This window comes from Helicoverpa zea, chromosome 2 (genome assembly GCF_022581195.2).
Source record: "Helicoverpa zea isolate HzStark_Cry1AcR chromosome 2, ilHelZeax1.1, whole genome shotgun sequence".
Classification (NCBI taxonomy): Eukaryota; Metazoa; Arthropoda; class Insecta; order Lepidoptera; family Noctuidae; genus Helicoverpa; species Helicoverpa zea.
In genome coordinates, this window is record NC_061453.1 from 10,320,761 (window position 1) to 10,344,195 (window position 23,435).

General features: G+C 36.5%; 1 protein-coding gene across 1 annotated transcript in view; it reads right to left on the reverse strand.

The window, feature by feature from the left end:
* Nucleotides 1–259: 259 nt before the first annotated feature.
* LOC124642434 (division abnormally delayed protein) overlaps nt 260–23,435 on the reverse strand; it is a 96,933-nt gene continuing 73,757 nt past the window's right edge. Inside the window, exons 5-9 of the mRNA XM_047180852.1 lie at nt 15,864–16,032; nt 4,871–5,118; nt 4,253–4,379; nt 2,715–2,874; nt 260–2,551 (exon numbers count right to left, since the gene is read on the reverse strand). Of these exons, the coding sequence (XP_047036808.1) occupies nt 2,421–2,551; nt 2,715–2,874; nt 4,253–4,379; nt 4,871–5,118; nt 15,864–16,032 (835 nt within the window). The 3' untranslated portion in view covers nt 260–2,420. The remainder of the gene's footprint in view (nt 2,552–2,714; nt 2,875–4,252; nt 4,380–4,870; nt 5,119–15,863; nt 16,033–23,435) is intronic.

A 23,435-nucleotide genomic window follows, 5' to 3' on the forward strand; every position in this document is an offset into this window, starting at 1 on the left:
AAAAGTACCATTTACAGAAAAAAGAAGAATCGTCGTTACGGTTCGCAGCAGTGAAGCTACTTACCAAACCTCTTGACATTATTACTTAGTAAGTGGATGTTTGAACTCAGTGATAACTACCTCACTTCGGTAAATGATTCCTTATAATAAATCTCTAGCTTGTTAGACTCGCGAACATAAAAAAGAAATAAGCTCGTAACTCGGAATATGCTAAATTGTATAATAAAAGTTTTAGGGTTGTCAATAAAACAGGAACGTATATAGTACAGAATTTATTTCCATATTATATACTCAGATATAACAGCAATTGTCTCGGTTCCACTCTATATACTCTCCAACAATATTTACATTGAGTTTGGGTGTCGTGTCGCTACATTTTGTCTTTGTAAAAGCTATATATTTGAATGTAATTTAGGGTGCACATTTACGACTGTTAATATAGCTATGTAAATCGTTGTAGGTTCTCAATATACCTCTGAAATACATCATCATTAAACAATACATAGTATTATGTGTAATGACCCAAGTATTGCATCACTTGCTCAATACAATACAATGTGTGACAAAAGGCTTTTGTTTTACGATACCGTCTATGATATAACAGATGCAAATAGTTCGACCTTGACCCCGAATATATACTGAAGTAAGAATTAAATTGCTTACCCATTTTGGGCTATGTTAGGGAAAAAGATCGTCGTAAAACAAACACCCTGTGTAAGGTTGTAAAATTGCATTTTCGTGGATGATAAAATGTCGCGCTATAAAAGTATGTGCACCCAACTTTGTTTGAACAATATATTTATTTATACAGCGGAATTTTCAGATTTTATGAAAGAATGAAAGTTATTATCAATGTTTGTACACTCTTTCTTATTTTAAGTTTACAAATAACAATATCTGAATTAAATTCTATTCAAATATTATTTTATTTTTCGTGAAATAATTAAACATTCGCTTTTCTTTTTTCGCTAACAGATGACATTTATCTGAAAAACATTTGATACTGATCAAAATTCTCGAGTTTCTCGAGAAACTAAGAGGCGTCAAACAGTGAAAGAAAATTAAAATTTTACTATACAGGTTGACAAAAAACTTTTTTTTTTTTAATATTTTTAAATTAATGTTGGCGCACTGTGAAATAAGTTTTACGAGTTTTTATTTGAAACTGTGGTCATTATTGAAATTTTTCTTCATTTCTAATTATTAGTAGCGACAGTTCCCCACATTCCGTGTGGTCCTCGCGTCAACACCTCATATCTACGATACATACAAAACGCAGCCATTACATGACCGCAACACTTCATTATATATTCACTAATCTTTAAAGCAATTTACAAACGTATTTATTGCTACATATAACTTATATTTTTATTTTATGTTTTTTTTTTCTTGTCATTTTATTTTACCTACTTATACTGGTTTATTGATACTGGAAACTAAATATTTATATATCTGAATAAACATGGGTATTAAGGCCTGCAGTAAATAAATTATACACAACAAACATACAGCTATTTATATAGTAATGTTATTTTAGTCTATCTTGTTAAGATGGAACTTTATATTGCATTCAGGTGTTCGATATTTAGTATTTAGTCGTTACATGAATGAATAAACCAATTATATTAAAACAATACAACTTACAAACTAATCAGTATCACATAACATAATATTAGTTTAAATTATGACTTAATTAATATTATAAATAATAATATCCGTAATATTAATATGGCAACGAAATATATTTACTAGCTAAGCACCTAGACCAGTAGGATTTCAGGTATTTACACAATCTGTACACAGAATCCTTATTTAAGAGTTATCACTCGCTTCTAATCGTTATACATTTTTCTTAATAAAATTATTGCCAATCAGCTAGTGTTCAACAATGATTAAAGATTTCTCAAATAATTTATTATTATTATGACAATAAATTTCACGATCACCTCCAAGTTTTAAATGCAGAAGTATAGTAAAGCTTCCATTACAATGTATATTTCCACCTAATACTAAGAAGATTCTTCAAAAAAATATTTACAAAATGAAGACAACATCGATATGCACTGTACACGTTACTGGGATATGCACTGTACAATTACAAACGTTAAAATATCTTAAATGCATCGGGGATTGTGGCGTGCATTGACATTTCGATATAAAATATGTTTGTAAATACGCGGAAATCTGGCATCGGACACTACCGTACTTTACGACTAGCTACAACGAACGCGTCACTCTCGTGTCTTTGTTACGTCACTACACTATGTGGCTCGCGCACTGCGACGCGTCACCCGTCCCGCTCGCGCCACGCACGTGTGAGCGGGACAGCACGAGGGGTGGGGTCCGTGCGCGAGAGCCAGTCAGTCACTCGTTCACTCGCCTTCACAATGATATGGTTATTCTTACGTGCGCTGCGTCGCTTAGGTGAGACGCGCGGCGAGGGCAGCCAGCAGTAGCACCAACACTGACGCACTGGACGTTGTTCCCGCTGCGTTGAACACCTTCGGCGTTGACGAGTCCGGTGGAGACTCGTTGTTGTACGTTTTGCTTACTGTTGTGACAAGAAAACATACATTAACATTGAAACTTTTATGTGCATCCATAATTTAACAGACCCCATACAACAAGTCTACCTTATGGCTTTTGATGTGGAACTAGTAGAATATTTTACTATAGCTTCCTATTTTACAGTCGTATAACAGTGATATACTCACTTCCATCGTGGTCTCCGGAGCCATCCTCTCCTCCGGAACCTTCGGAGTCGTAATCCTCAGGGTAGCTGCGGCCGGAGCCTGACCCTTCTTCACCAGCCTCGTCGCCTTGCATGAACGCCTCGGCTGACAGCTCCTTACTGCGGGAGTATGATACTAGTAACTGTGGACAAAAACATTATTTTAGAATTTAGAGTAATATAGATTTTAGAATTTAAAATATTGTTTTAAAGGTCACAAAAACTGTCATACTGATAGATCGCGGGACTCAAATTAACCGGAACGTTAGGTATCTGATTTAAAAACGTTATTCCCATTCGTTACAATGAGATCCTCATTTTCTTAATACCAAAACATAAATTTTCGCTTATAGCCCATAACAGAGAATTTATGTTGCAGAATATTTTCAATTTTACTTTTTGCTTGAACTCGCAATCAGAGTCCCAACGTATCGACTTTTCACCTCTTTTGATTACGTAACACCCTCGACTTTGAAAGGCGTTATATTATTAAACTGGCCGGAGTTAATTAGCCATAAACACTTGTCAAGTGTTTTCCTCTCAAAATTAGACAAGGTAACTTTTTTACGACATCGTTAACTTGCACTTCCTTCCTGTAATGTCAAAACTTGTTTCTTATCTTAAGCTTCGTGGGACAAGTGCTGCATTATCACCTTGGGACTCAAATTTTGGAATTATGGCTTTAAAATATTCTTCAAGCTTAGGAAAAATATCAAAGACTGGTTTCGTATCCAAGTATGTATCGTTTGGAGATGATAAGTTTTCAATAATCCTAATGTATTTGTAATTAAATTGTCAGGACTCTGCAGTTATGTTAGGCAGTTGCAACATGTTATATCGGAATATCATATACTGGAGTTGCAATCAGAATCTGCATAAAATTATCACAAGAATCTAATCGTAAAACACACGTTGGGTAGGCGTGGAGTCTGATGAATGTCTTTAAGACAAGCTGAAGAACAGTATGAAAACTACACTTAAAGAAATAACTTTAGCAATAATCTCCATCTTATGATAATATTTTCTTCAGAACTCAAACAGCTTTCATAATAGTATTTATTTTTAGAGTGTACGAGTTTTGTTGCGCGACATTTAGTCTTCCGGTGTTGTGCCTGATTGTTGAGCATCGTGACCCCATTCACAGCTGTCTTGGCATGCAGTCTTTGGCGCCGGGTTCTTTTTAATATATGATGTGAGACTTGGTACTTGTTTTAAGACATATCCGTATCATATCCAGTTTTCTGGATGAATAACGTAATGTGGATGACTTCCCGAAAATTGTGACACTTGATACAGTTAGAAGCTTTATTTTTGAGTGAAACCAGATGAACAAATTTTTATCTTCGAATGTACTCGTTTACACAATTCTGAATTTGTTTAGATAGATATGTTAAACGGTAATAATACTTTTGAAGTTTTACTTTGTAGGCTTGTTCTTTGTTCGTATTTAATGCCTATAAATAATAATCCTTATTTTCTTCCTTGTCTTTCCCAATACCTTTACATGAAATGTGTTCTTACCTGTCTAGCCTGCTGCAGCCTGTCAGCCAAGACGGCGACTCTTGCATCCTTGGGTGCGTCTCCCGTGGACTCAGGGTTGTACTTCTGATCACTCGGTGAAGACGATAACGTTAGGGGCTTCGTGTAACTGGGTAACAAACAAATAGGTTTAATTATTTTATCAGTTCATTAGTATTGAAATGCTTATGTACCGAGGCAGGTCACGGTTTTATGACAAAGTGATTGGATCGATCTACATAGAAATGGATATGAGCAGATTGGAACCCGCAATCATGGTTTTATCTGGTGTGCTCTAAATAGCAAGTAGTGTTAAATATTATGAAATATACAACTGCAATATAATTCAATCAGAACGATATAAAAGGTCCGGTTTGAACAGTGCGCCCCAAATTGTCAGTCGAATTGAAATGAGATTAGCATACATACAAATGCAGAATGTCACGTTTGTTCGTAATGAAATATGAATGCTTTTAGAACTATTCAAACACGAACCTATTAATTGGGCACGGTGTTGAATTCAAATGGGATTATGAAAAATACATTCTAGCTTGTTTAGATGGAAAGGCCAAAATCCTGATACTAGTCTTTAGAATACAAACAAAAATAGCATCTACTCACTCAGCAATAGCGTTGCCATTCCAACAGCGCTCATTCTCCTCAGCAGCGAAGTCAGGTTTGTCACACACTCGGTCCGCTAGTCCAGCAAAGAGCTTCTTATTCGACGCGAGGGTGGCTGCAAATAAAAGCAGTTCTGTGTCTGGTGGTGGCGCTCGAAGGTTGTCGCGACGAATTGAACCCGGAGTGGGGATGGCTGATGATAGAACTGGGCTGTCCATTGTGGCTGGGGGACCACATTCTTGACGAACCTGGGGACAAAAGAAATATTTGTTATAGTATGTTCATTGTGAGGACACTGTAAATAGATGGATTTCCTATAAAATTAAGGGCAACCAGCACACTATTAACGTTGCAGATAAGGCTAATGAAACTTAAAATTCTAGCATTTGAAATGTTATCAGAACTCGTTGCAATATTCAAAATGGCAAGTGTACTAATAAAATTATTGTCATGCCCATGTTTATAGGTGCTAGGTACATTAAATGTGTGTGCTTTGCGCAAACCACGATATATTAAAATGATAGTAGAACAAGGTATAATCAAAAGATCCTCATAATAATTCCGTGCATAGCATTAGGCGCTACGTGATCTCAAGCGCAAACAAGGAATGCTGTACCGCTAGCGTGTTGGCAAAAAGTCAGATATAATCGGCTCGGCTGAGGCCCGAGATGAAGACAAACGACGGTGCAGTGCCGATACAGGCATGTCATTTGTCAGCGGGTATATAGACTGCAGAGGAACGCTCGCTGGATTATCACGCTGAGGATCTCCGATAGAGGTGTGAGTAACCGGATTTAGTTGTATGAATACGTGATGCTGTAGTGCTATAAAACTTATAGACAAGTCTACGTTGTAACTGTTTGTATCAAGATTAAAATTATTTTATGATATAAAATTGATATGACGATTTCAATCTTTTTATCTTTTTTGAGTCATGTAGTCATAGACTCACTTAATTTCATACACTTTTTTTCGGCAAGTAAGTCAAGACAAAAACGCGTCTTGTCTTTTCAAAAGTTACTTATTTATACCTCCATCCCATTCTTCAGAATGCCCATCATCGTCGTCCTTTGTGATATGAACCATGTATTCAACAGCAATATGCATATAATATAGTGCGACATTCCACTCCTCACATGTCTAGATCCTGCGTCGGTTAGCTGCGCGCGCGCCGAGTGAACGGCCGCGGCGACTCGCGACACGCAAATAAATCGCAACAACGCAGACGCAAATAGTCGCATAGTTCCGACGCAATTATTGCAAAAAGTACGACATAATGCCAGGGGGCGACGCCACTTTGAATACGTTTAAAATTTTCTGCTATTTTTAGATACTGAGATGTTTGGGAATGTTTGCATTTTAAAATAATTGTATATTTTCTTGCTTTGGGTAGTAAAGCAGCATTGCGCTGTTTACGGTCTTTATATGAGAGGGTTTTATACAGAAGAGTATCGTAAAACTGGGAAATGAATATAGGAAAAAACATAGCTTTTATTACCTAAGTATGGCGATGTTTTGGTCTAATCATATGCGGCTGAATATTAGTATATACCCGCGGGATATTATATATTACGGCTAAGTTAGGAAGCACAAAGATTCCGCAAGTTGGGAGTTATAACACGTATCCCGCAGGATTCAGGATAAAGTTTTATTACGACTGTGACATCTGTCGCGAACACATACATAGAATGGATATCTATTCCTGCTTTTATTAATATTGGGATATTCGTATGGAGCTCTACCGACTGACTTGACTTTATTCGATTTCATCACAAAATATTGGAGTATTTCTCAAAACTGGGAGACCGAAATAAAGTTAATATAAAAAGTCTGCCTTTAAAACACCGCAAGAACTTAATTAAATACAGAACAGTGATAGTACTGGTAATAAAGTTACAAAACAAAAACTAACATCAATTAAAGCTTAACAGTCCGAAACCGAGATAGTCAGCAAACTCTTAACATTATGTGTTAATCGGTGTATTTTTTACAAACAGCTCTCAAGACGGGCATAAAAAGCGGCTACTAAATATAGTAAATATTCATTAACGCATTGAGTTTGCACGACCGCAACCCGATCGTACCGCCTTCAGTTACGAAAAGAATTAAAAATAAAACCCATGTTTGTAGGTATACGTCGAGCACTTGGTTGCCGCGGGTGGGCATGCAATAATTACAGAGCTAAAGAAACTAGATAATTCAAACCGATATAAAAGCACCGCCTGTGATCGCGATTAATGGATACACACAAGTTATTAACATCAATGCCGATTCATACACCTTTACACTGCGGTCTTTTAACAAATAAAACCATTTATTTCTTCACATCAAAACTATTTTCTTCAGTGCAATAATCATAAAACAAAATGGAATACATTAACCGAGTTAACAAAAGGTGCGGCCAGTATTTTTAAGAAGACGTAGACATCTTATTGAGACTATTGCTAATTAATTTTGCTCAAAGTGCCGTTAGACTTCAAATAACTTGTCATGTACACCTGCTAAAAATATATTTAAGCGGAAATCGTTAATTGCTCCGTAGTTTGATGCCTACTTGAGTTGAAAACTGCGAAGTTTGAGTAGACCGGTAGGTATACGGTATAGAATAAAGTATAGGCAAAAAGTCAGATACCACATATTGCAATGTAAATCGAGCAATTCAATGTAAAGTACCTGTACCGGTTAAAACTCCAAACAGCCACAATTTCGAGTGAACCGTCGTCGAATTCATAGTTAATTGGTCCACAGTGCAGATATTAATTAACGTTAATTATTTATACGTGTGTCCATCACGTCACTGCTATTTGTGGCGTGCTGTTCATTGAAACGTCATAAAGCATATTAGATTACCATTTGTAAATGACTAACTGTATACTGTAATCGATTGTATTTGTAATACAATTATTATTGTAATACAAGCTCGTCTTTGTTCGTTCGCCACGCGTAAGTATGAAAGTGCTATTTTGTAGCGCTTAGCCCTAATGATCTAAAATTACTTGTATTATGACCCGTTTCATTGTTCGTTTAGTGTTGAAGTAACAACAAAATACATTGGTTACAACAATATTTAGTTGAGCTAAGAGTTTTATTATAATTATAGCAATTTTAGGCTCAACTTACAAAGCCTAATTTGTTAGATTAAATTTCAAATTACTACAAATTACTAAAATTTTTCAAACTAAATTATAATAGAGCAAGAAATACAGTACTGTTGTCTTTGCTGCTTCTCATAGATGGTAATCTAAATTATCTGGAGTGACAGAATAAAGCTGGGAGTTTGGCACTATCAATGGAATCCATAACGTGCATTAAAGGGCGCGCCCTCACGCTTGCTTAATGATTAATGTCTCATAGTTTGAACAACATATCTACAAAGAGGCATCGTCTGATTTTCAACGAGAGATTATTTTCTCTGTTCTGAGACTGTATCCAATATACATAGTAGTTAGGGAGATAGCTAGTAGGTAAGCAGTTGGTAGGTTTACACCTGTTGTTATGTGGTTAGTGTAGTGTATGATCATCTGTCAACACAAATGTAAGACAGATACGTTGACAGCCCAGAGACAAAGCTGAAGTATTATTGCTAGTAATCTTCTTAATCCTTTCTCAACTCTGTTAGGGTCGGCTTCGAATGTGAACTCGTCAAAACATCTTGGTTTCTGATTATTTATGGTCAATCTTTGTGGCTGCTAAGTGCTAATCACGAGCTCATTGCTCTTTATGCAAAGACCAAACCTTGTCTTCTAAATCTGTCGAGCAAAAACTGAGATAGGAGACTCGCAAAACATTTAATATTCAACAAATGTACGAGAAGTGTTAAATAATTCACAAGGAGCTACAAAAAATGGAACATCCGTTGTGGAAGTAGCTCGTCATTGAATTTGAATGTCGTTTTATGAATGACATCTGTTCGTGTGACTTGTACAATTGTGCTAGTGTATGCGCGTCGCGTGCTCACTTAAATTACGTGGCTATTGATGCTAAATATACCTATTGAATTTGTTTAACTGCTTACCGGTTTTAAATTGGGTTTTTGAATGCTGAATGCTAAATTGATTTGAGAAAGCCATCTGTCGAAGTTTGTTTATTGCTTCAAAATTTATTTGCTTTTGCTTTATTTATATAGTGTAGTAGTTATAGTGATATATTGTGGCTGATTAATATAAATAAATATGCATTTTCTAGTGCGCATTTCAAACGTGTTGGCCGAAAACACAATAAACAACAAGGGCCGGTCTCGTAAATCATTATCAAATCGGGATATCACAAAAAGCAATCCAGGCCGCAGTCTAACTCGTATTTTTGCACCCCCGCTGTATAACTAGATTGTATGAGATAAATAATAAATGGCATTTTTATAGGTGCTTCTAACATGACAATAAATATTTTAGATTCAGACCCAGGGCTATCATATGAAATCGCCTATCATAAATCGGCGTATTGCCATAATTTGAGCCGTATAAGATTATGACTTACCTGCTTGGTAGCAAATCTTATAAATTGCACGCATGTAAGAGTCGTGAAACGCATCAAAGTGTAATAAAATTTATCACTTGGGTTTAGTTAATACCGCTGGAAATTACGATCTACATTTTACTTGAGGCGTGGAGACGTAATAAATTACCAAATGTGATTTATTTTGCGCCCTGCTATTGATTTATGAAAGAAAATAATTTACTCTGTGTAATTCTATTGAATTCTTACGGTCTTAGGATATTTTATGTTCACTTGAAAGAACTGATAGAAAATACTATACCTAAGTCGATTTGGAAGAAAAGTCAAACAAAAACTTGATATGGCTTTTATACTCTTTTATATGAAATTGGTCCAATCGCGACATTAATGGCGACGATAGAAAAAAGCTAGCTGACGTCATAGTCCTGTTACACTCAATAGGTTCGGGACAGCCATTTGTAGGAGATGAGGCAATTACAGCCACGCCGCCCCGCCAGATTACCTTAATAGAAAATAAGAAAAGTTCTCGCAAGTGTCTATTTCGAATTAATTTACTTCTGCTTCTAAGCAGGTGGTTTAAGGAAATGTTTATTTTGTGAATTGTAATGATACAATTTATTTAACTGGATTAAGCAGATACCTTTTGATAAAGAACTGTATGTAAGTTTGTAATCATATTGTATAGAATATATTAGAGTGCACTCAAACTATGAGGATGCAACTATCTTGTTTATCTCGAATCTGTTATTACTATGAACCCGCTGTGAATACATGTAACAATTACCATATATTCATTGCCTGCACATACATATTTCTGACGCAGCATCATCTTCTGGTAGGTAGATACATAATATTTGTAAATAGGTAATAATTCTGTGATAACTGCCTACAACATACAACAATTAGTCATCCTTCTTCAAAAACACTTTTTGAAGGATGAGTGTTCTTAGGGGAAGATTTGAAGTTGCAAAAGTGCTGTGATTCAGCCTATCATGAATTAATGATTTTTGGTCTTACATGACATTGGTAAGTGTTGTGCTTTCTTCGTGAATTCATAAAAACTTAGAAGACTCTTGGTCCTTTTTCTTGCCATAAGATATTTGCGACAATTTACTTTCAACTTGAACTCGATACGCACTACAGTGCATAGGTACGGGTAATGTGACTGTCGGGGATAACAGACAAACGTGACATGTGCAATTCAGCGCAGATTAGCGCTTTAAAGCGGTAAATGAAGCTTTATACGTTTGACTATAATTTAGTAACACCGAAGTGTTAATGCCCACTGTTTCTGGTATTAATAGCATTTTGGATAATTATGTTAATGGAAGTGTCAGAATACTAAAGTTTTCATGTCTTAAATATTTTAAGACATTGCTGTAATGCCAGATACATTTGGTAAATACCAAAACGTACATTAAATTCCAAATAAAATAAATTCAATTAACTACTTAATTGGTTTCAAGTTATACCGAGTGTTGGAATAACAACATATTAAACGTGAATGATTAATTTAATGCATATTCATTCCAATTATGGTTAATTTAGTTAATAGACAGTAATTATTATTATACAGCATACCGGTATACAGTAAACAGCAATACCTGGTTGAGACAAGATAATAAATATTACGTAAAACGGAATTAATCTCAGTGAACATTACCTGTTGGGATAATCTTGCTTCTAGAGTGCTTAGATATATTATTCCATGAATAGCAGCCATGTACATGTAGTAATAAAATATAAATAGCATACGTATGAGAAACAAAGGTTTTTATATAACGCGTCTTGTTTCTATCTCGGTGATTTCATAAAATTAATTTGCGAGTGAATCTACTTGATCTTAAAAAGAAAATATAAAAAGCGTGACCACATCAAATTCTAAATATAAATCACTAAAACGAATTACGAACAGTACCATTAAACATTTTACAGCCAAACTCGACATTTCTATTTACGTACCAATCAGGGTAAGCTTTTTACGGCTCGCGACTCTAATTAATCATAGAGCTCATAAAAAATATGTCAGAACCAGTAGTGGTAATAAACAAGTTGTAGTATTACAATAAATAAAGTCGGTCGGTCTATACATCAAATAGTGCGATTGGTCGTATCGAAGTTCTAAGTTTTCGCCCACGTAAGTCATGACCCAAGACACGAGCGGTTTATAAGCCACACGCCAAACCCACATTTCTAACCGATATGTATGATGAGAGAAGGTTTACGGAGCTATAAAAAAAAATATATATATATATATATGTACTTACATCCGACCTTGCATAAGAAATAGGAAGTGACAAAGCGTAAAGTTTAATAGAAATTGCAGTTGAATTAAAATTCCTAGGTATCAATAAAACGCTGGTAAACGCTAGTTATGGCTACTAAGATTATAGGAAATAGTTGATTTAATATTAATAGGTTTGTCTAAGACAGTTTCTATTGCCAATCCCAGCTTTGGTCACGTCTTAAACATTTTAATCTTCTATCATTAAGTACCTATATTTCCTGTTGCGATTTGCAATTACATGACTTTTCTAACAATTATCGATTACGTGCGATTGGTATTTTACAATTTCTAACGTTAAACTTTTTATGAAGTGGCTCTTCTGAACTTTATTATCGAGTTATAAGTATTTTATATGAGGTCGTGTGCCATACTGGTTAGTGCGTAGGCGCCGAGGAAATGCGTTGAGAAATTAATATTAATAGCTTTACACGTTACATGCTATCTTTAACGTTGTAAATTTTGATACACCTATCGAGTTCCGTGATATGTGGCGGTATATTAAAAAGTTGTTTATATCAATATGAATATTGGTAGGTATCTACAGTTGCTACATTACAAATTGAGAAATTGATGGTTTATTTATTAATGTCCAAAGATGGAAGTCACGACCTGATAATAAACTGCTTTGGAATACCAACTTATAAGTTGTGGGCATCTTTATAAGTCAGAGGCAGTACTAAAAAGGAAAACGTTTTCATTTGTGGCTACAGTCTCTTCATTCCCTACTAAGTTTATTAAAAGCTTCAAGAAACTTCGGAAGAAGCCTAATATTAGTTCTAGTAACACAGGTAATATCTCGCTGTCGTCTACGCATTGCGCCTGCGATTCGCGAGGTGAAAGCACGCGGGGCGTGGGCGGGCGCCGCCGCCGTCTCATGATGGAATACGAGATGGGGTTCAATACTACGCCGCCGGAGTTCATACGAACCACGGAACACGTGTCGATAGCACCACTCTTTATATGCTAATGTTCGCGTCTTCACTTACTTGCACGTATGTTAGTGCATGTTGTTGCCGACATATGGGAAAATTTTATAAGTTGTGTATTTTTAGCTGCAAAAAGATTGTAATGCAGTCAAACTGCGTTGCAACTTTCAATGAACATTCGATGTATGGTTAAGGGAGATAAAATATTCTAAAAAAAAGCTCGTAAAAATATGTTGTTGTAATAATTTGATTATGTCGAATATATATTGATGTACGAATATGAATCAGATGGCAATTTAAGTGACTCGTGACGGTTCTGTTAAATAACAAATGCTCTACATATTTGTAAAAGAAATTAATCACAATTTTCCTGAAAGACCCATTTTCCTCTTTCTTTCTTACCAAAAAAATATATTCCTCGCACAATATATAGAAAGATTTCCCCGTTATTACCTCATGCAGTGGGTAGGAGATTAGCGCGTCGTATGATTAGCGCACAACAAGTAAATTGCAGCCGTAGGAAGCACGAGCGGCGATGATTACTGCTCTTGACATATATACGTGACGAACTTCGTGTGGGATCTCCTACTTGCTAACCGTACTTTACTATCTTCCTATAAGCTATCATTTCGACATACAACACGCCTCAAACAAGCATATATTTACTCACGTATCTTTTCTATAATGTAATTTAATTTTCTATTCACGACATTGGGATTTTCGCTTCAATCCCACTGGTTTATTATTCAAACAATTTGTTTCGCAAATACTAAGTCATTCTGGTTGATTAAAAGGCGAGTCTGCTGTAGTTAGGTGCGGATTGAAAGTCAACAACCTCCCGCCACAATGTCGGCTTAGCCGTGCAGTGAAAACTTTTTATATTTAAGCTATAAGTCTGGGTAATAAAGCGCTCTTATATTGTGTAGTTTTTCTTTTGTTATAGTTACTAGGTAATAAACTCGTCTAGCTCTTTTCCGGGTATTCCTATTGTGCCTAGATTCATTAAAAGACTTTTTCTATGAGTCTAATTTCCACTATAGAAGTTCATAATAGGTACATATAGTTTTTCTAAGCCTTGAGGGTCCATGAGGAAGTGAGTAATTTATAGTTTTTATATCTGAAGGCAAAATCTTCGTTATTTCTGCTCAACAACTAAAACACAACGTTTCAGAAAACATGCGATGTTTTTATAAAGGAATGAAACAAACTTGTTTCTTTATTAACTAAGAGTTCATTAACTATTTCTCGGATATTGCATGTTTATCTGTTTTACTGCTTTTCCCAAGTCCCGTTGTTTTCTATCTATTTAATTAAATTAACTGTGTATAGATTCGATGTGCTAACAAAGCGCGTCGCCTGTATACAGAGACACATCTCTGTGTAACGTTATAGATCAAGTGTCCCAGCAAATAAAACCTGTAGCTACGAACGTCTGTCACAAGCTTATTGAATCAAACGTTTGTGTACGAGGAAAATGATTGAGACCGAAACAAGATTACCTATATTGCCAATATTGCCACGGCTGATTACTGCAGACGACACAAAATAAAATATTTCCTCTCTCACAAAATATTCATGGGGTAAAACAGCGTGGAGTTTTTTCTTTTTTCATTTTACGCTAAAATAAATTGGCGTTCCGAATGAGTTGCTCGATCTCTGTGAAACGTTTTTGTATACAGATGAACCTATTAAGCCGGAAGACGGAAACACTGTCCTTGATCCGAGGTGCGCTGTCACATAACCGTACCGTATAGGTATTCTGACACATGAGTCAACGGGATGTGTGATGGCAATTTGTCTATCCTCCGTCATAATGTGGCTATTTTTAGCCAAACTTGGCACTGTCACCAGCCTAGCGATACTAACGATGAATAGACAAAAATATTGTCAGCCTTTTATAACTCTTAAATCCTTTTTATGTGGCTATTAAACAGAGACATAAAACAAATGAAAGTGCGATGTTAAAATGTCGTTTCACAATAACTGTAAGTTATATTTCTGCAGTATTATTAATATTCATGAAGCGAAACGCATGTTATGTGATATTTTAACGCGCTGTAGATGCACACTGCTAAATAAAGGGTCTTTATGAGTCTCGTTATTTCTAATAAAACGACCATGAACCATTCTAGACTAAGCTAGAATCTACGCGCTGCCAGCGACACGAGACGTCGAGGTACGAACCAAATTGGCATCATAAGTTACGACATAATACTGAAAGAACTCTGCTGAGGTAAGCCACACATTTTATTCGGTAATCGATCTTTGATGTAGTCGAGGTGGGCCAATTTCATTGATAAAATTGATTCAATCAAATAGTAATTGGAATTACGTACCTACTATGAAAAAGGCATTTAATTTCGAATCCAATATACCTATCTCAGTGATCGTGAGATTTTAGTTTGTTCCCCAGTAACCGCTGCAGTGCTAACTCACTTTAGCGTTAGATGCGAAGATAAAAAGCTTACTTAGTGTAAAAGCAATTTCTCTTTGTGTAGTGGGTGCGCTCGCGACCCGCGCCCACCGCTGACCTGAGCCGGCCTACGAGCCTTTTAACTATTTATGCTCTCGTATACTCATAGCTTGTAAACATATTTAGACAGAGACTCACTTCACTACACAACCCAAGAATAAATATTGCCGTGCTAAGTAATTGAATTCTTGTACGAATCGAGTTCTAGTACGTAAATAGCTGAATGCAAATGGTCGACAGCAGCACTTTCGGTTGGAACCAGCTCGACCAGCCCGTAACTAAGGAATAATTGAAATGTCTCGTGGAGGTATTCGGGCCCGTGTGGCGAGCTGCCAAACTGTAGGGCGCGTCCGGCAACTTTATTTTATTCCACTCCCCGTGTTAAATGCGAATATACCTACTTTCTCATTTGATTGCTCTATGAGTGGGAAGCAGCAGTGCCACATTTCATAGTTTCCTGGCTGTAACAGCAATTTCATGCTAAAATAACGCAAATTGTAGAACATCTGCTAGTTACCGGTACACACGTAAATCAAACAAAATTATGGTCATTGGTCAGCGGTGAATTTAGAAACATATTTTATCGTTGAGAAAATTATAATGTTGTATCGAATTGAAAGTTGTCCAATTAGAAAGAGGGCGTTGATCAGCTTGACCTGTTCATCAAGTATGATTATGTTTTAAATTGCTTCTGTATGTAAATATTGTCTTAGGTTTATAATGTGTTAAATGAACTTGACTTACGAAGGTTTTATATTTTATCTTTGGGATGATAAATTGGATTATTATCTTAGCGAGTTCGCGGTGGGTGAAAGCTTAGAGTATTATTACGGGTTTAGAGGGTAATCTTACCTTGTTTTCGGAGACGGCTCTGTTCTCGAGCGCGTACATGATAGCTTTAGAGACTTTAGTTTCTAGTTCTCTGAGGGCAACGTCTGCGTCTACTTTGGTGAGCCTCTCGACTCCCTCCACGTAGCCAGCCCAGGGAGCGTCCAGCTCCGACACCAGGGAACCAATGCACCTGTTGAAAAATAATTATAAGTAATTTTATTTCAAACTAAAGTCGAGCAACAGTTAACATTTGATATCGCAAATAAAGACAAGGGTATGATTTAAGCTGTCACCAATTTAATTCATTTTGTGTTTCTTAAATAATAGGGTTTGCCCTCAAAATAGTAGATTTGTCACCAAATGTAGTCACCAAACAATATAAAATCATTTCCACAATAAATTACCGAAAATCATGGAGATATGGGGTCAAGTACCAAATAAATGATTTTGTATGTATTATAATAGGTTTGTCCTAATAGTATTTAAGCAAACTAATTTAAAGAGATCACCAATAAATCATATATTATATCACTAGAAAATTTCATGAAGGTCTAAAAATGTAGGGTGGTCGTCATCATCATTTCAACCAAAAGAGTCTACTACTTAACTGGCCATGTGCCTCCCCCCAAGGGCTTTAGTTTCCACAGGTAGTATAAATATATTTAAATTAAATTTCTAGCTGAATAGTAAATAAAACAATTAATCAAAGTCAAAATAATCAATATTTATTGTTAAGAATCTCACTGCCCGCGCCCCGCATCGTATGATCGTACCTACAACCAACCTACAACCCATTCGTTGAGGCCCGAAAGCGCGCCAATTTGTCTCCCTTCCCTTCCTCTTCCCTTTGAACATATTTTTATTAAAATTATAAACTGATGTATTAAATTGGTAACGAATACATTATTTTAATAACTGAACGAAATAAAATGTAACTACTGTATTGGTGACAAAATAACAAATAAAAAGGAGTCGCAGTCAGGGATCGATTAATCGATTTATTTGGTGACAGATCTACCATTTTGAGCACCAAGCTATTATTTAAGTAATAAAACTATTATTATAAGAACGAAGTTTATATTCATGTAATGCACTACAATTTTATTGGTAATCCATCTCATATTTTACACATTATATCTATACATATAATAAATCTGTAAAAAAACTGTGTCTGTACATTGAATATATTAAAAAAATAATAATTGGGTGGGGTTTAGAAACAGTAATGGAGCACAAATCCAAAAAAAAAATCCTGTCTGTATGTCTGTATGTCTGTATGTCTGTATGTCTGTTTGTTTGTACACGCTAATCTTCCGAACTACTGAACGGATTTCAATGATTTTTTCTTTGTTGTGTCAGTATTAAGCCTGGTCAACATATAGGCTATAATTTATCTTCGAAACTTGAAGACCTGATGCAGAACACCAACAGACCAACAAAACTATAAGAGATACAAAAATGGTGTCATGGCAAAAATTGTTTCATGTGATGAGCATTTTCAGCTGAGATAATAAATTTGAAGATCTGGAACACCTGATGTGGAACCCCAAGAGCCCAGCTTCTCTGCACCATATACAGGTATGCCGTTTTAGCAAAAGTTGTTCAATTTGATAAGCACTTTCTATTGACTTATACAAATTGAAGATCTAAAACACCTGATGTGGAACTCCAGGGGCCCAGCTAGACTATAGCATATAGAGGTATGACGTTTTAGCAAAAGTTGTTCAATCTGATAAGCACTCTCTGTTGACTTATAAAAATTGAAGATGTAAAACACCTGATGTGGAAACCCAGGAGCCCAGCTAGACTATAGCTTATAAAGATATGACGTTTTAGCAAAAGTGGTTCAATCTGATAAGCACTCTCTATTTTGACGTATAAACATTGAAGATCTGGAACACCTGATGTGGAACTTCAAGAGCAATACTACACTTGAAATGTATAGAAATGAATGTTATGAAATAGGTATGGTGAATCAAAAAAAGTAATTAGTCCGTCTTTTAGATAACCCTAAAATAATGGACACGTTTTTTTTCTTTTCTCCTTCTCACAAACAAATAATAACGAAGATATAACACGCTTGAATTTTGTGTTAAGTCACTGCTTAGTACAAATTTTACATACCTAGACGTGGCGTCACGAGTCCCCACGGACCCCAAGGACAATCCCCGGTGAACGTCGTTAAAAAAAAGCCAATTTGTGCTATACCATTGCTAACTGTGGATGAATACTACTTGGGCTATTGTGATGGGATGCTAATGGACTAAGAATGGGGAAACTACGGGAACTTTGGCACCTGCCGATGACAATGTATTAGATACATGTAAAAATGGCAGGTGGAGACTCGCCAGCTCACTTACTGGGCCCCCGGGAATCTGTCACTGAATAGCAATAAAAGGGCAACAGAGACATGAGCGGCTGAAGTGTGAGGATACCTCGGCGGATTTTAAACGCAGATTACGCGCTCTCTGTGGGTCACTTACCACGAGGTACCTATCCTCCGAGCAGGGCTACTAACCCTGCTCAAGCGACTCCACTCTGGATGGTCAAGCCAAGCCAGAGGCGTGAGACCTACCCCGGTCATGGTTCACTCCGACCGGCCGGAGATGGGGGACAGTATACTCTCCCTGGAGAACTCAGTATATATGCCCCGCGGGGTCGCTACACCCCGTCATCAGCCTCAGATGTCCTGCGATGCTTATATCTCATTACTATTGTCGTTATTATCTCAAGAGCCTTTGTCCCAATATGTTAGGGTCGACTTCCAGTCACGATACAACTGAGTACCAGTGTTTTAAAAAGAGCGACTGCCTATTTGACCTCCACAACCCGGTTAACCGCTCAACCCAACACCCCTCGGTAAAACTGGTCAGACTTACTGGCTTCTGACTACCCATAACGACTGCCAAGAATGTTCAATTACAGCCGGAACCTACAGTTTAACATCCCCTCCAAATAACGGTCATTGGTATCCAAAATATACGTAGAAAGTACATACGAACTTAGAAAAGTTGCATTGGCAGGTACTTGCCAGACCTGGAATCAAAGACGCACGTTCATACTTGAGAGATTAGTTCTCTACCCACTAAACCACCACGACTTCCACTAAGTCATCACGACTTTGTCATCTCAGTAACATTTAATGTTTTTTTACGTAATAATACGTGTAATATTTTTGCCACACACAACTTCAATGCGGACTAATTAGAATCACTACTTTTATCCCTATGGTCACGTCTATTGCGGTTCAGTTCTCAGCGTTTTGCTTAGTCTGCTGTGCTTTTGCCGTTAAAGCAAAAAATTATATAAATATGGAACATTTCTAATGGCTATGCGTATTCCGTTGTTTTCAAGTCAACGGGCCCATAAAATTCAATATCAGACGATTCAGATCTTTGATTTTGCTGACCCCGTAGTCGCTGGCATAAGGGACAGGATCCGCGTACAAAGTCGCGGGCAGAAGCTAGTTAACAATAATTTGCTAATTCATACCTGGGATCACTCTTTGTTTATCTGAGAACGAAAATATTTCGTGGCGATAGATCTATTTATTAGGTGATACAACTTGATGACAAATATAAATTTTGGTGACAAAAAATATAGTTCCCTAAAGACAACATCATCTTTTACAAACAATGAGACGTCAACTTGAAACATAAAAAAAAAAACTTTTTATAGTTCTCCTTTTAAGTTCAAGTAAGTTTTCTCTTCAATTGTCTGTAAGACTAGAATGTTCACCATGTTTCACTGTTTGAAAAGGAAGTACAAAACTGTGTTCGTGCCGTCCTTAGCTTCCTTTTGATCAAGTTTGTTATAGACTGTATATCTCCTTTGTACAAAGAGACACGTGATATTTTTGTTAACTTTGTACGCGACTGTGATCAATTTAACATTTAAATTAATTGGATTGGCAATTGGAACAGAATTGCCATCGGTGAAGCGAATACAATGGAAGTGCATACCAATTTTGATTGGTTCTGATATTTATAGCTGGTATTAATTATTTATCTACCAAAACTAAGTATTATCTGTCTTTCGTGGTACTTTTGTCATAAAAGTAAAAAGCAAAAAAGTACAAGTGTCAAAATTCGAAGCAAACAAACAGATTAAAAAAACTAACCCCACTCTAAAAGCTTAAATTCGAAACGGATCTCAATAAATATCTCGCAATCAACTACAAATCTACTATCGTAGGCCACAAATCCTAATAAATCTAACGAAGATGCAGCACTAGGATTTGTCCGGAGGACACACATTTAACTCAATTCCTAGCCAGGGTAAGCCCGACACAGATATTCCATTTAACTAAAATCCTAGTTCAGAATATTCTCACATATCCAGGAGATACGAACAATGGTTCAATTAATAAAGGTATACGAAAGCCTACATCTCAAATTCAGTAAAATTATTGTCTAAAATAATAGCTAAGCCGTGGATATTATAACAATAGATCAAGTTTGTAAATGCGTTTTGAACATACAACAATTTTGCCAACCTAACCAACAAAATATCTTCGTGCTTATTAATATATATTTAAAGAACTAACTAAACTTGATTTTGAAACTTCATTTACTTTAAAAGGCAGACTTTAATTTCTATCAAAGCCAGTGTACAAACACAGACACAGAACGGGTATCGTGTCTGAGACAGTGCAACGAGCCTGCACCCAGTGCAATTAATCCGCACGCACGACTCGTACAAATGTACGCTATCCGACTATCCTAGTTTATTACCAGCTTGATTACTCGCTCTCTCACCACCAATGATATTGAACATTTTTTAAATAACATTGCACTTGTATACCATTCATAGTTTATTTAAAAAGCCGTTTGTTGCACTGTAGTTTAGCTTTATGTAGCGGATTAATGTTGCGAGATTTTTAGTTTTTATTCGGGGTTTAGCTTCGTTTTTTATTGAGCTTTTGAATCTACTACAAAATTGATAGTCGCAGTTCTGTGTAGATTATAAATTCAGCATTTATTTTGATAGAATTGGCTATTTTGTTTTACACTTATCAATTTTATTGTCGTTTTAGAAATACCGGTAAGATATTCTTCGTTCGGCTTGCAATTTAAACGCAGGTGCGTGCAACCGCTAAACCAACATAGCAGTAACTTAAATATATGTTTGTCAAGCAAATTATTGCTCCGGATTGCACGCAACACTACATAGCAGGATGTGACGTTGCTATACGGGATGGTGAGCGCATTCCTACAAAGTGCCAATTTAAGTCAATAGACAACACACAATATGTGCTGGTAAAATACCATAGTGACACCTCGCTCTATGAAGATTGACTGATCACTTTATTTGGTTATTTAAAAACACATCAATCTTCAATCTATTACGTGATTGAACCTACCAACACTTAATTAACGAAGAAGTTACGATGAACTTTAGGCGTGCGTAATTTTCAGGTATTTTTACTATCGAGATTTTCTTTTAAAAAACTTGTTTTTAACAATACATGTCTTAAGTTAACCCACGCAGCTGCTAAAGTGTTGCCAGATAAAAAATCCCACTCAGTATGGATTGTGGCATACTTTTGAATAGGTTCATTGTTGAGTTTTCTCACGAGTTTTGGGACTCGTTAAAGTTAAAATCTCTTTGTTTGACACAAGTTAACGAATTTAATTAGTGACGTGTTTGCAGTGCCTCTTGTTTGGCTTTCAATAGGTATTCTATCGAGTTGTCTTTTGATTTAGCTCGAAAAGGTTGAAAACGAATTAACAAAAGCTTTTGTGAGCATCGTGACTCGACAAATTGATCATCTACTTCTTCAAAATATAGTTTAAACCTTCCTACTGTTTTTTTTTCTAAACGCAAATGGCAAAGCGGGAATAGTGATGCGAAAAATGGTTGGCGTCTGGAAGCTTCCGTTTGTAATACCGATTCGTATTGCAAGCGACACCATCCGAGCATTCCCGGTATATTTATTATTGACAATAGCACGCAATCCTATCGTGCCGATGCACCCAGCCTTAACATTGAGAAAACAAACTAGTTTCAACCGACTTTAGACGTAATGTTAGTATGGACAAGCTTTTGTATATTGCTTGGTTTATATTACCTTTGGAAGAGCAAAAATTGGTATGGTTTTTCTCTAAATTATTTATCAATAAATAATGTGTTCTTCCACATAATTTGTCGTATGTAGAATCCAAAGCTTATATAAGCCTCCAGGCATAATTATGACGCTAAAATCTAGATAAAAGGAGTTGCCAAAACGAAATTACTCTAGACCAGCGGTTCCCAAACGGGGTTCCGCGGAACCCTGAGGTTCCGTGACAGGCCCTCAGGGGTTCCGTGGAAAATTTAAGATTTCCATATGGTAAATCGTTTCACTTTTGACAATATTAAATTATTATTCATTTTCAATTACATTGTTTTAAATATTGCATTCCAAAATTCCATTTAGGCACCATGTAGGTGGTCACCACTCGGGAGTGTAAGTCTCGTACTTTCGCGACAAGTGGCGGGGGATGGCCACGGCAGCAGATAATTTAATTCCGTTTCTTACAAATTCTAGATTAACTTAATACCTCCAGGTCTTCGGCAATCGGCAAAAGTAGGTAGTGAGTCGGCCAAACATTTTTGGGCTTATTTCATCGTCAGGATTATACGTTTTCATACATTTGATAGGACGTGAAATGACATGGCATACGAGCATTTCCAGCGGCTATTTTTACCATGAATATGACATTATTTCCAATTTTTGCACCTCTGCGAATCCGAAAATTTCGCGCTCGCTTCGCTCGCGACTCCATGTTACGTATAATGCTTTTATGTTCATTTAATTGTTCAAGTATCCAACACCGAAAAAATTTCGCGCTCTTCCGTCGAGGTTTCCTTTGATGTTTATTTTTTATTCCTCTGGTTCAGAAAAAGCAATAGCGCTTTCTTCGCTTGCTGCCTATTCATTTGCATTTGCTTTTTTGCGTGGATATTGTACTTTTTGAGACCTTATTAATTTACAGTGGATTTGTTTATTTTGTGTAGGTACTTAAAATAAAAAAAATCGCGCTCGCTTCGCTCGCGATACCGGCTACCACTGAATGTCTTTCAATGCTAGCGGGTACTTGGAACTTCTTCTTTTAGTTAAAAAAAACGCGCTGACTCGCCTCGCACCTGTACAAACCTAATCTATTTCTTTTTGCGTTTACTTTGTCAGTCTTCAAACTGAAAACTATTCACATAATACACAAAGTCAAGGGTGGCTGAATTGTTTTCTGGCCTGTGTAGCACATAGCCATGGTACGCCTGAGTATAATGAATATGTCTCTAACCATATAACCATTTGGTGCGCTACCACGCGCCACGAGCCGTACTTAAGTGTATTTACGTCTTTAGTTTACTTCTTACTTAAGCTAAGGTTCCGCCGAAAAATGGTGAAACGAAAAGGGTTCCGAAGCCAAAAGAATTCGGGAACCGCTGCTCTAGACGAAACGGCCAAAACATCTAGATTGAATTAGGAAACTAGACAGGACATGGCTAGACGAAGTGGAACGGGGAGGCGAGCCTTGTCGTACAAGCGTACCTACGTAATTGGGAAATCGAATACGGTAAGTTCCGCATAATGTAGATGTGTTTTGG